General features: G+C 40.5%; 1 protein-coding gene across 1 annotated transcript; it reads left to right on the top strand.

The window, feature by feature from the left end:
* The first annotated feature begins 4589 nt into the window (after positions 1 to 4589).
* Polr3k (RNA polymerase III subunit K) lies at positions 4590 to 10252 on the top strand. Its single transcript, XM_057781056.1, has 3 exons — positions 4590 to 4843; positions 6590 to 6677; positions 8748 to 10252. Exons 1-3 carry the CDS (start codon positions 4733 to 4735, stop codon positions 8873 to 8875), a joined length of 327 nt encoding a protein of 108 aa, XP_057637039.1. The 5' UTR covers positions 4590 to 4732; the 3' UTR covers positions 8876 to 10252.
* Positions 10253 to 14737: the final 4485 nt, after the last annotated feature.

Below are 14737 nucleotides of genomic sequence, written 5' to 3'. Positions count from 1 at the left end.
CCCTCCCTGCATACTTCTTGACTTTAGTTTGCTATCTTTCTGTGATCATACTAGAGTATCAATTCATAGATTTTTATCTTTTATAATTCTGGAGGAAAAATTGTTAGTTTTGTAAATTTTCTTAAGAACAGATATATGTATTTTACTAGCTCCATTGCATTAGAGCAGTTTAACCCAGTGAGTTGTGAAATTTATTATCTCCAGGCTGTTGGTGTTGAGAACTATCAATATTTTTTTTTTAAAGCAACCTTTCTGGCTATCAGAGGGCAGGACTTGAAGTTACATTGCTGATTCCAAAAGCTGGCTCTTAAAAAAAAAAAAATCTTTTTTAACCCAAAGAAAAGAATAGTGTAAATTGTTAACAATAAACCCAAATTAGAGTGTTAATTTAGGATTTAAGTACTGAGATTTTATGATTTATTTTCAGATTAGCCTCACATGACTTGCAGGGAGAGGTTTTATTTGTGATTTCTCCAGTTTAAATGGATATTTTGGATCTTTTTTCTTTTTCTTTTTTAAGTTGTTGAATCATTTTACCACACAGTATAGTCTGCATGTATAGTTGGTAAAACATATATTGCCCTATATTATAAATATAATGTACACTTACATTACTTTAAATATAAGCTATTTAAAGAAAGTTCATAGTTGTTTTTACCTGCCTTTTAACTCCAAGTCAGGCTTATTTTCTTTCAGAGAGAAATGCATGCTCTAACTTGGCTTGCAAATGTTTGCAGATCTTAGTTGATGTTAACTCTAATTGTTAGTTAGACTTTTCTTACTGGAATTTTGAACATAAATTTAAATAAATCTGTAAAGTCTGTGTATTAGGTGGCTTGACTGAATTTTTTCCTGTGATTGAATGTGGGCTGCATTTTGAAAAACCACATTTGCCTTTATGCTGGATTAAAAAAATTATAATGCATGAAACATTTTCCTTTATATGTTAAACTTTTCTTAGCATTTTGTATTTATATGTTATCACTCTGCATTTTAAATCATAATTCAGTTGAATAGAGTTATAACATGTGAGAAATAGATTGTTCTTTATAAAACCAGGGAAGAATTGGAATTTTCTTGTGAGTAAACACACTTTGTTGCCAGAATTTAGTATAAAGTACCGCATTCTTTTTCAGACTTCTAAATCTTAATGTAATCAAATGTCTTCAGGATCTGTATTGTAAACAACATTGACAACTGCTTTTGTTTAAGGAGTGGTTATTTTTAAACATGTGACTTCTGTTTTAATGTAAGAATCAAAGGTATACATAAAAATAGATTTGCCAATGTGCAACTTAAGTCGAAAATCCAAGAACTTTAGAAACACTTTTTTTTTTCAATGAGATGAAACACATGGGGAACTCAAGTGAATCAATAAAAAAGTAGTTAAGACATTTTATTCTCAGCATTGCTTCTGTGTTGAGTATGGAATTGGATACATTTACGTCTTGCTAAAATTCCATTCTGTTCAGTGGGATTGCAGTTTGTATACGTTTCAAATGTCAGTTCCTTTTTTTTTTTTTTACATTGTGTAATTATTCCACACCTGCAAACACCCTAGTGTTGGCATATCCAGCACATGTAGAAGTGAGTTTATCAGATGCCATCCCAAAGCTAGACTCAAATTGGCCATCAAAATCCATCACCCATCAGATTACCTTCAAAACAGTACATAATTCTAAGAGTCTGTGAAAGAGCCTGTTTTCATTTAATTAACAAAAAACAATATTAAGAGCCTTTAAAATATCCAGACTGATGGAAAAATCAAGTTGACACTCTGACCACTCCATAATATTTAAAAACATTTAATGATTAATATGGATCCTTTTTATATAGATATTTGTTATTTTTGCTCGATTCAGAGTAAATATTATTATTTATGTGGTGATTCTCTTAAAGCATCTCAGCAGGCTGATATCTGTCATCCAAAGAGATTTCTTCTTAACCCTGTTTTCACACTTCTACTGTCGGTAAGAATCCTTGCATGAGATAATGAAGGGTTTCCCACCTGACTGAGCTGCTTCTCAGTTCCTAGTAGCATAAAGAACAGGAAATGATATCACTAGTGGGAGAAGTCCAGCAGGCATTAGAGCTTTGTTCTAGACCCTGTCCTTACTGTCAAGGTAATGAACAGATCTATGATTTGACTCTTCCAATCTGTTACTGGGAGCAAGCCAGCTATCCCACTATGAAATCACATCATTGCCTATATTTTCCACATGCAGACTTGATCAGAACCCACAAATTCATCATCCCATCAAGAATCCCTCAAAGAAACAGTTACCAGTAGAGACCTTCTCTGGAAGCTCCACTCTTTAGCCCCTCTCATCTGTAAGGACTTGGGTACAAGGACGATACTTGTGCAGGTGCTGAGCACTGGCCCCCAGCGTCTACATGGTAGATTTCACCTGATGCTGCCCGGGCTATCACTGTATGTAACTCTCTACCATCCAGCCGTATTTTAGGTCAGTTCTTCATAACTAAAGTTGGAAGCGAGATGGTAGAATTTCAGGTTCATGACAGCTCCTCACTCTGTCTTTATGAAAATCCATCATGCCCATGTCAGTTTCCAACCTGTCAAAGAATCTGAGCGACACTTTTTTTTTGTGTCCTAGAGAATGTGAATTGGAGCTCACCATTGGGCTGATGAGAGAACATATACAGCTATGTCTGATGAATCATTCTTTCCCAGCTCTGACATGCAAATGGAAGGCAATCGGGATAATATTAGGAGTAGGCTCAGAGACACTACTATAACTATGCAATTTTTAACATTTAGATTCATCTTTATTAAAATAATAAAATAAGAGCTCTGTCTGCTCTTATATTTAGAGTACCTAGGTTCCATTTCTAGCACCTGCATAGTAGTTCACAATTGACTAACTCCAGTTCCAGGATATCTGATGCCCTTGTCTGGCCTCTGCATTCACTGTGTGCACAAGGTACATAGACATACATGCAGGCAAAATAAAAATAAAACATCAAAAAATAAAATAATTAGTTGTAAAATTTAACCTTTATATATTTAAGACAGTGCATTTCATACACACCTAGTAAGATGATTTTCACAATTGCCATGATTGTGCCATATCAGAAACATAGACAAGCATATTTATGTCTTTACAATGTCAAGAGTTTATTTAATAACAGTAAATTCACAAGATATAACAGTTTCAGTGAAAGCAACTGTGAAGTATTCCTGTTTTCCTTGGTAATCGTGGCTGACAAGAAGCTTTTAAAAATATTAAATAACTTATTCTTAAATCACACATTAAAAGCTACACAGTATGCATATTTGTTTAGGTTTCTATTACTGTAATAAAACACCATGAACAAAAAGCTACTTGGGGAAGAAAGGGTTTGTTTGGCTTACAGATGACAGTTCATTGTTTATTGAAGCCAGTGCAGAAACTGAAACAGTGACCATGGAGAAATGCTGCTTGCTTGCTTGCTCATGGCTTGCTTATATTGCTTTCTTTTTTTTTTCATTTTGTTTTGAAATTTGTTTATGTGTACAGGTGTTTTTCTCGAGTGTATGTTTTTGTACCACAGGCATGCATGTAGGTCAGAAGGGGCTTTGGATCCTGTGGTACTGGAGTTTTTAATGGACATTTATGATGCCACCCTATGGGTTCTGGGAATCGAATCTCTGTCCTCTGCAAGAACAAGTTCTCCACCCCACAACCCCCAAAAGGATTTCTCTGTGTATCCCTGGCTGTCCTGGAACTCACTCTGTAGACCAGGCTGGCCTCAAGAGATCCACCTGCCTCTGCCTCCCAAGTGCTGGGATTAAAAGCGCGTGCCATTACCGCAGGGCAGAACAAGTGCTCTTAAAGGCTAAACCATCCAGCCCTATCATCTTGTCTTCCTATTTCTCTCATGAACACTGGTTTAGTGGTAACACTGCCCACAGTGGGCTAGGACCTCTTCTATCAATTTGCGTTCAAGAAAATGCCCACATACTTACCTACTGGTCAGTCTGATAGAGACATTTTCCCAGTTGGGGTTCCTCTTCCCAGATAACTAACTTGTGTAAAGTTAACAAAAAACAACAAAACAAAGCAACTAGGACTCCCCCCCCCCCCCCCCCCGTGTAGGTTGACTGCAGAGGATTAACGAGGAAAGGCATTTATTTCAAAGAGGTCTGAGAAACGAGAGCTGGGAAATGTAAAGAAGTCTATAGGAACGAGTAAAAGAACCAGCTGGAGGTCTGTGGAGAGGAACTGCTGGTATTGTAGGTCACAGTTGATCTGTAGTGCTGAATCTAGCTAAGTGAAATGACAGAATTGAGACCAAGTGAACAAAAAGTTAAACGGATCCATACGTTAGGCAGACAGCAGTTGAGAGGTAGTATCAAGTCCCTGAGACATTTGGGTAGACTCTGCCTGTCAGTCCCGGCTCAGAGACCCTCCTGGAACCTTTCCACGGCTCAGAGTGTGGCAGTTTCTTCTCATCACCCGGTACCTCCCTCCGATCCTCAGTCCCAGGGTACTTCAGGGCCGCCCGCCTCCAGCCTTCTCCTGTCAACAGCCTGTGTTCCGGGCAGAGAGCCCCGTGCGCACGCGCAGGCCCTGTACGGAAAGCTGGGGAAGGATTATCTGCGTTGACCAATGGCGTGTGCGAGGCTGCCCGCCGCAGTGCCTCCTGGGAACGTACCGAGGACCGCTTCCAATGGGCGTCTGCGGCCGCGGAAGCTCCAGACAGTAAGAACCTTTACGTTGAAGCAGGAGCAATGCTGCTCTTCTGTCCGAGCTGCGGAAACGGACTGATTGTGGAGGAAGGACAGCGTTGCCATCGCTTCGCCTGCAACACTTGCCCCTACGTGCATAATATCACACGCAAGGTGAGTACCAGAGGCGAGCGCCTCCTCGGCAGTCTGCGCTCAGACCTTCCTGCGGGCGGTAGGTTTTTTGTCTCTCGCAGCGGCGGTTCCCCAAGTCCAGCAGTTGCTAATCCAGTGGCGTCGCTTCGACCAAAGCCGTTCTTTTGTACTTACAGAGATTTCTGCCTCCGGCTCTGTGTTGCTCGTTTTGTGACACTCAAAAAAGTTGCGAGAATTTCCGTTCATACCTCCAGGCTGAACCACGCTTTTAAAACTTTCAGTCCCGGGTGGTGGTGGCGCACGCCTTTAATCCCAGCACTTGGGAGGCAGAGGCAGTCGGATCTCTGTGAGTTCGAGGCCAGCCTGGTCTACAAGAGCTAGTTCCAGGACAGGAACCAAAAGCTACAGAGAAACCCTGTCTCGAAAAAATCCAAAACAAACAAACAAACAAACAAACAAAAATTAATAAAACTTTCAGTCCCTAATGCTGTTTCCGGCGTGTCAGACTCCAGTCCGCTCATTACCTCTCATCTCAAATCTTCATGTTCTTTTCTTTTTGTAGCTCTTTTTGCTCCCAGACCCTGTTGCTTTTCAGGAGCTCTCTCTCTCTCTCTCTCTCTCTCTCTCTCTCTCTCTCTCTCTCTCTCTCTCTCTCTCTCTCGCCCCTTTCTCTCTTTGTGGGTGTGTGTATGTCTCTCTGTTTCTCTCTTCCTTTTCCTTTATCTCTCTCCTTATCTTTTTTTTAAAAAATATTTATTTATTTATTATGTATACAATATTCTGTCTGTGTGTATGCCTGAATGCCAGAAGAAGGCACCGGACCTCAATACAGATGTTGTGAGCCACCATGTGGTTGCTGGGAATTGAACTCAGGACCTTTGGAAGAGCAGGCAATGCTCTTAACCTCTGAGCCATCTCTTCAGCCTGTCTCCTTATCTTTTAAAATAATGAGTACCCTATTTAAATTCCAGCCTTTTTGGCTGTTGGTACGTGCCTATAATTCTATCACTTGGGGAGGCTGCGGCTGGAGAATAAGTTCAAGGTTCATCTGGGCTGCATGGTATATATATATATGAAAATTAAGTAAACAAACCACAATCCAGTTCTCTCAGTTTATCCTCATTCCTGTCATCTTTTCCCAGGATTCACTGTCATCTAATATATGTCATTGTTGCTGCTTTGTGTGTGTGGTGCTTGTGTCGGAACCCAGAAAGCTGCGTTTTCAGCTCTTGGTGTTTTGTTTACCTTTCATCTTTTGTTCCTCCTTACCTTGGTGTCCTGAGTTCTGTGATTGCAGATGGCATCACCAGGCCTTGGTGACACCTCATTTTTAATGTTTGCACTTTAGAGCTGTATGGAGTTTAGAGTCTGGATTTGTGATAAGATGAATGGTGACATAGTTTTGAATTTTGAGAGATTGACTGCTAAATTTAGGAAAGCAGCCAAATGTGTCCCTTGGGTCTTTCATATTGGATTATTAGGTGTTTATGGGTATGAGAAAAGAGTAGGGTTTAACTCAACTCTTCTTCCTGCTCTGTCTGGTGTTTCCTCCAGTCTCTAGAGGTCTCTGACATTGAACCTCTGGGTTGTTTTGGGAACAACCCAGTCATAAAACCCCAACATTTTAATTGCTTTTGGTGCTCTTTGAAGAAGATAAATTTTGTATCCATTTACCAAGTAGAGGAAATGCTGGAGAGGGGTTATGTTTTGGTGTCCCACCTTTTAAGCTGTATGATTACTTGAAATCTGATGACTTGTTTTTGTTAGGTAACAAACCGAAAGTATCCAAAGCTGAAAGAGGTGGATGATGTGCTTGGTGGAGCAGCTGCCTGGGAGAACGTGGACTCCACTGCAGGTGGGGAGTTTTCCATTACAAAGCCAGTGACTCAACCCTGTTTATTATGACTTATTATATTTAATAATAATGCATTTATTATAATACAACCCTTTATATTATTAGGACCAATGACATGGTTTAGCAGGTAAAAGCTCTTGTTGCCAAACCTGTCAACCTGAGTTTGATCCTTGGAGCTCAGATAGCTGATTCATGAAAAGTTGTTTTCCACCCTCCCCCAGTAAGTATGAAAGAATTTAAGGAAATATAAATAATGACAAGTATCAGTAATTACAAATAGCTTGTGTTTGCCAATACAGGAAGTATTCTGATGATATGTTTTAGTTACAATGTTAGTCGTTCTTTAAACTCTAAGCAAGGCATTAAAACTTTTTTGTTTGTTTGATTTTTGTTTTTTGTGGGGTTTTTTTGAGACAGGATTTCTTTGTGTAGCCCTGTGTGTCCTGGACCTCCTCTGTAGACCATGATGGCCTCGAACTTAGAGATTCACCTGCCTTCCTGCCAAATTTTTTTTGTTTTTTTGTTTTTTTTTTTTTGTTTTTGTTTTTTCGAAACAGGGTTTCTCTGTAGCTTTGCAGCCTGTCCTGGAACTAGCTCTTGTAGACCAGGCTGGCCTCGAACTCACAGAGATCTGCCTGCCTCTGCCTCCCACATGCTGGGATAAAAGGCGTGCGCCACCACCGCCTGGCTCAAGTTCTAGGTTTAAAGGCATGTGTACCACCACCTGGCTGTATTAAAAAATTTAAAGCAAGCCGTGCGGTATGTGAGTTTGAGATTTAAAAGTTTTATAGCTAGGGGCTGGAGAGATGGCTCAGAGGTTAAGAGCATTGCCTGCTCTTCCAAAGGTCCTGAGTTCAATTCCCAGCAACCACATGGTGGCTCACAACCATCTATAATGAGATTTGGTGCCCTCTTCTGGCATGTATGTATACACAATAAATAAATAAAGTCTTTTAAAAAAAAAAAAAGTTTTATAGCTAGAAGTGAAGTATGGTGACTCAAGCTTGTAAGCCAGTACTCTCAACCCTATCTCAATCAATCTGTCAATCAGTAAATAGTTTTGTGGAAGCTGAGTGGTGCCAGCACTCAAGAGACAGAGACAAACAGATCTCTGTGGGTTTGAGGCCAGCCTGGTCTACAGGCTCCAAACTATATAGAGAAATCCTGTCTTGAAAAACAAACAAAAAAAGTAGGGCTGGAGAGATGACTCAGTGGTTTCCATGCCAGCACCCATGTGGCACCTCCGACCTTCTGTACTTCTAATTCAGGTGATCCAGTGTCCTCTACTGGCATCCATGGTTCATAGAATACTTAGTAACAAAACATACACATAAAGTAATTTTTAAAAATTAAAAGATTTATGTTTGATAGACTTAAGTGTGATAATGGAAAGAATAGGGCCCTAAATATTATCTGTTTGAGAAGGAAGGCACATGTGTAATTAGCAGTCTTTTTCTCTATAGAGGAAATATACAAATCTATGTTAAAAGTTAGAATTAGCTAGGTGTGCTAGTACAGCTTGAGAGATGGGGACAGGAAAATCAGGAGCTGAAGGTCATCTTGGCTACCTAGTGACCTTGAGGCCAACTCCAAGAACTTGTTTTATAAAAGCAAACAACAAAAACCTTGAAAATGGAAAATGAGTAGGGTCTTAATTTTTTTTTTTTAATCTATTTGTTTATTTTTGAGATAGACTCTTGTTATGTAGCCCAGGCTGGCCTTATAGCAAGCCTCTTGTCTCAGTCTCTTAAATGCTGGGATTATAGCTGTGTGCTACCACACTGGGCAGGTATTTTTGTTATAGCCCCACAAAACAGACTATAAAAGACCCTTCCCATGCTATCCTTCCAGCCAGTCTTCAATAAAATTTGAGAAAGAAAGTGATACTAGGGAGGTGCTTTCAAAGTCACAGTCTCTCCAGTCCCCCTAGTATTGGTGTGCTGTGGGTAGGATGTTGCTATTGGCAAATTTACCATTGGCAAAGTAGTCTGGATGAACGTGGGGATTAGATATTTACCCATACTTAACAGTATTTGTGTAATGTGGATGATTTGTTTTTCTCTTTGTCAGAGCCATGTCCAAAATGTGAACATCCCCGTGCCTATTTCATGCAGCTTCAGACCCGTTCTGCAGATGAGCCAATGACCACCTTCTACAAGTGCTGCAATGCTCAGTGCGGACATCGCTGGAGAGACTAAGGGCAGGACTTACCCAGCTGTAGCTCTGAATTTTGTGTGCTGAAGGTCTTTGCTGTGTGATAGGAAGCTAACTCTTCAGTGGTGGAGGACCAGGGTGAAACAGGTCATCTGCAGGTCAGCAGATAAAGACCTTAATGCACAGGGGCCTCAGGTCCTTGGGAAATACACATGAGGATATTCACTTGGCTTCAGGTTCTATTTCTTCATCCTTTGTGTTTATATAGTGGGTAGTTGATATTTCCTTACTACCATTAGAACTAGAAACTTGGTTTATAGCCAAGGATAATCTTGAACCTCCTGTTCTTCTTGCCGCTGTCACAAAAGTATTAGGATGATAGGCATGTGAACTATGTTCATTCTGTGCAGTGCTGGGGATTGAACTCTGAGTCTCATGCATGCAGACAAGTACAGACAAGTAACTCAGTCAACTGAGCTATATCTCCAGCCATTTAATTTTTAAGATAATTTTTACTTTTTCTCTCTAGAACGCTTATAAAAATATCCATAAAATCATTGAAAAGCACTTTTAAATTCAGGACTGACATGATACAGCTTGTATGATTAATAACTAAACAAACTTCTGTTATTTGGATTTTCTGAATGATGTTGATAGGATTTTAAAAGTAACCAAAAAAAAGGGCTGGAGAGATGGCTCAGAGGTTAAGAGCATTGACTGTTCTTCCAAAGGTCCTGAGTTCAATTCCCAGCAACCACATGGTGGCTCACCACCATCTGTAATGGGGTCTGGTGCCCTCTTCTGGCCTGCAGGCATACACACAGACAGAATATTGTGTACATAATAAATAAATAAATAAATATAAAAAAAAAAGAATTTAAAAAAAAAGTAACCAAAAATATTTTCTCTTTCAGCTAGGGAGAAAGGACAACAATAGAGCCTATGCCTAGCACTTACAAAAGTCTGTGTTTGAACCACATTCAAAAACCTATTAAGATCTCAATAAATTTAGAAAAGTTACTTATTTAATCCCAGCACTTGGGAGGCAGAGGCAGGCGGATCTCTTGAGTTCGAGGCCAGCCTGGTCTACAAGAGCTAGTTCCGGGACAGGCACCAAAGCTACAGAGAAACCCTGCCTCGAAAAACCAAAAAAAAAAAAAAAAGTTACTTATTTGCTAGAATTACTAGTGAGATTACTCTATATAGTGGACATATTTTTCTATGATGGAAGCTCTGGTCCCTTCCATGCAACTGGACAGTCATATACATGATAAAGAATGCAGATAGTAAGGAAATCTAAAATAACAGTATCCTCCTATGAACATAACACATCTAATGTTTTCAAAGTCCTTAAATAGTGGTGTGGATGAATAATTCACAAATAAAAGCTGACTTTGAAATCTTTGATCTGTGGTTATTTTCAAGCCTTTAGAACTTTGTTGATTATCTCCTTTCACTAACTCTGTTACAAAGGAGAGAGCCACATAGTCTTCTTTGAATGAAGATGTATTTGGATATTAGATCACTTGCCTAGCATATGACAAGTTCTGGGCTCAGTTCTTGGTACTGAAGGACAGAGGTGTGGTGGAGAGTAATCATTTTTACTGTTGGTAAGGGTTAAGACATTCTCACATTGCTGGTGAGAATAGAAGTCAGTACAACAGTTTCTCAGGACAATGAGGCAATATCTAGCAGTAATTTAAAATGCTGCCCAAGGGTGACAGACATGCAGTGTTACCACTTGAGAGGCCAAAGCAGGAGTATTGGGAGGTCCAGGCTATCCTGTCAGTGGCAGCAGGAGTTGGAAGACTGTGTGCTGCTGCCTGTCTCAGCCCCAGTTCTTTCAGTGAATTTTTGTCACTGATGCTGGGATTCTGAACCATGCCACAAAAGATTCTCAGGACAACTAGGTATAAAGTAAGTCAAGTGTCTTAATAATAGCCATGTTTATGATTTGGGTGATTTTTTTTCTTTTTTCTTTTATTTATTTATTAAAATTTTCCATCTCCTCCCATTTCCCTCTCACTTACCCCACTCCTCCTCCCCCTCCCTCTCCAGTCCTAAGAGCAGTCAGGGTTCCCTGCCCTGTGGGAAGTCCAAGGTCCTCCCCCCTCCATCCAGGTCTAGGAAGGTGATCATCCAAACAGACTAGGCTCCTACAAAGCCAGTCCATGCAGTAGAATCAAAACCCAGTGTCATTGTCCTTGGCTTCTCAGTCAGCCCTCATTGTTAGACACATTCAGAGAGACTGGTTTGATCACATGCTCCATCAGTCCCAGTCCAGCTGGCCTTGGTGAGCTCCCATTAGATCAGTCCCACTGTCACAGTGGGTGGATGCACCCCTCGCGGTCCTGACTTCCTTGCTCATGTTCTCCCTCCTTCTGCTCCTCATTTGGACCTTGTGAGCTCAGTCCAGTGCTCCAATGTGGGTCTCTGTCTCTATCTCCATCCATCGCCTGATGAAGGTTCTATGGTGATATGCAAGATATTCATCACTGTGGCTATGGGATAAGGCCAGTTCAGGTACCCTCTCCTCTGCTGCCCATGGAATAAGCTGGGGACATCTCCTTGGGCACCTGGGAACCCCTCTAGAGTCAAGTCTCTTGCCAACCCTAAAATGGCTCCCATAATTAAGATATCTACTTCCCTGCTACCATATCCACCCTTCCTCCATCCCAACCATCCCATTCCCCCAAGCTCTCCCCAATCCTCCCTTTCTCCCTTCTCTCTCCCCATCTCCCCTTCCCCCCACCCCACCCCACCCCCATGCTCCCAACTTTTGCCTGGCAATCTTGTCTACTTCCAATATCCAGGAGGATAACTATATATATATATATATATATATATATATATATATATATATATATATATATGTTTTTCTTTGGGTTCACCACCTTATTTAGCTTCTCTAGGATCACAAATTATAGGTTCAATGTCCTTTATTTATGGCTAGAATCCACTTATGAGTGAGTACATACCATATTCATCTTTTTGGGTCTGGGTTATCTTACTAAGTAAAGTGTTTTTTATTTAATTTGGGTGGCTTTTTAAGAGAATTGTTCAGTGAAGTTTCACCCCTATTTATCCTTTTTTGTATTTGTTAAGTGAGATCATTGGATGAGTTCATAGATGACAAGGGTTCAAGCTGTTCTTAATATACCAGATTACAAGGGGTTAAGACATAACTTTTGAATGTCAACAAAGAAACCTTACTATCTCTTTGAGTTTTAGGTTTACAACTGGGAAAAGTCAAATTAAGGTCATCTGGTTAGTGTGGTTCATCAGTGTTAACATTCTCAATTGAAATCTCTATATAAGATGATTATAGACTGTGTACTCCACCTTTATTGCTTTAGAATTCATAGCTCTTAGCTGGAGTTTTCACAACCAGACGTAATTTGCCTATTTTAAAAAAGTTGTTATTGCATAGGTATATGGTAGAGGGTGGTGGATACATATCACAACATTCACATGGAGGACAGAAGGCGACTTTGTGAAGTTGGCTATCTCTTTATTTTTATATTGGTTCTGCCCCACTTATTTCATTTTCCAAGCGCTCCCCTGACTTTTTAATCTATCTTAAGCCTTGGCTACATTATGAGATCTTGTCTCAAAAATCAAAACTAACAAGAATTTTGTCTATACATCAAATTATCACCAAAGAATAATATTGGAAACAGAAAAGAAAAATGACCTTTTATCATACAAGGATCCATAATAAAGACTACCAACAGATTTTATAGAAGAAAATCTTTGGACACTAAAAGTCAGTGAGCTGGCCGGTCGGTGGTGGCGCACGCCTTTAATCCCAGCACTTGGGAGGCAGAGGCAGGCGGATCTCTGTGAGTTCGAGACCAGCCTGGTCTACAAGAGCTAGTTTCAGGACAGGCTCCAACCACAGAGAAACCCTGTCTTGAAAAACCAAAAAAAAAAAAAAAATAAATAAATAAATAAAAATAAAAAAATAAAATAAAAGTCAGTGAGCTGCCACATTGAAAGTGCTGACTGAAAACAAGCTGGAAATCCCCACAAGTGAGAGAGATAATATAAAACAACATTGAAGCTGGAGAGATGATCCAGTGGGCAATAGCAGCATACTTCTCTCATACAGGATCTGGATTCAGTTCGCAGCATCCACAGGGAATCTTGCTACTTTATATCACTCCAGTTTAAAGGGATCCGGTCCCTTCTTTTGACTTCCATAGGCACTAGGTATGTAATTAAATCCAAGAAAAACACATGTAAGGAGAAATTTCTTTTTAAGAAAATCTATTAGAACAGTAAATGCTCTTATGAGACATCTCTCCAGCACCTGCATTTGACTTTTGTCCTTACAGTACCATGTGCTGTATTGGTTGAACTGGACCAATACCAACCAGAAAGAGAGGTTTCTGGAGGTTTGTAGGGACAGGTACATGAGGTAGGCATGCTAACTCTTTAGATACCAGGTATCTATACAGGGATCCAGTGTACCCACTTCTCTCTGTGAGGTGGGATTCCCCTCTGTATGCTGTGAATATCATTGGTTAATGAAGGAACTGCTTTGGGCCTATAGCAGAGCTATAGGGGAACAGAGCTAGGCAGGGAAAACTAAGCAGAATTCTGGGAGAAAGGAGGTGGAGTCAGGGAGAAGCCATGTAGCCCTGCTGCAGCTAGATGGAACTTTACCTAGTAAGCTGCTGCCACATGACAATATACAGATTAATGGAGATGGGTTAAATTAATATGTAAAAGCCAATAAGAAGCTAGAGCTAATGGGCTAAGCAGTGATTTAAATAATATAGTTTCTGTGTGATTATTTCAGGGCCCTTCTTATTACATCTCTGTGGGTTCAGGATCATGTCCCAGCTTCATTTATTATCAGAGTTGGAGCAGATCTGTCACCTCTCTTCGAGGATGTTAGTGTAGATTAGGCCCACCTGATGATGGGACTGGGAGTGGAGTAAGAAATGCTTCTTGATACTAAGAAAAAGCTCCAGCTAAGCAGTGTAAGTAGGAAGCCCCAGAGGAGCCAGAGTGGATGGAGTCTGCAGCTGAGCCCACATGCTTTCGGTGAAGACTTCCTGTGGAATCCTGGACATAAGAGGGACAGTTGAAGCTGCCCTTTTACCATGGCAGGTCTCAAGTATATTAGGGAAGTGATTTCATCCAATAACTGACTGTTTTATTATTGTAAAGCTCTCCCTGGAACTTAGACTGGAGGTGAGTCAGATAATACAAGTGTAGAGGAAGTAATTCTGTGGGTTCACAGACAGGTGCTGACAAACCAGGGCTTCTAAAAGCTCAGCAGCCAGAGATGTAGGGTAGAGGCTTTGATTACTCTCTGCTGTAAGTAATTTTCTCTTTCTGAGATGACCCTGACACAGAAAGACCATCTGTAGACTGTAGATAGAGACTGCACTTTAGTTTCCTGGTCACCCAGACCCAGATAATTTCACAGAAACTATATTAAGTACAACACTGACCAATGGCTTAGGCATATTCCTAGCTAGATCTTAGATGAACCCATTTCTATTAATCTATGTATCGCCATGAGTCTATGACTTACTTGTAATGTTCTGGCATCTTTCTCCTTCAGTGGCTACATGGTGTCCCTTGACTCTGCCTATTCTCTCTATCTCTGTTCAATTTCCCGCCTGCCTTTACTCTGCTAAGCCATTGGCCGAAACAGCTTTATTCATCAACTAATAAAAGCAACATATGTACAGAAGGACACCCCACATCAGTAGACACACTGAAAACTGGACAAGAATTTGTAATGGTTTAAGTAAAATGCTACAGGTCCCCAAGTGACAGCAGTGGACAGTGGGTCCTGAGACCACAGCAGGCCACTAAGGCAGCCAGGTCCCAGGCAGGAAGCCATGTGGGTGAGAGACAGACATGGAAAGGCACGCTATGCAGAATAA

Source organism: Chionomys nivalis, chromosome 9 (genome assembly GCF_950005125.1).
Source record: "Chionomys nivalis chromosome 9, mChiNiv1.1, whole genome shotgun sequence".
In the NCBI taxonomy this organism is placed as follows: domain Eukaryota; kingdom Metazoa; phylum Chordata; class Mammalia; order Rodentia; family Cricetidae; genus Chionomys; species Chionomys nivalis.
The sequence above is the reverse complement of the archived record's forward strand: the minus strand, read 5'-3'. Positions and strand labels throughout refer to the sequence as shown.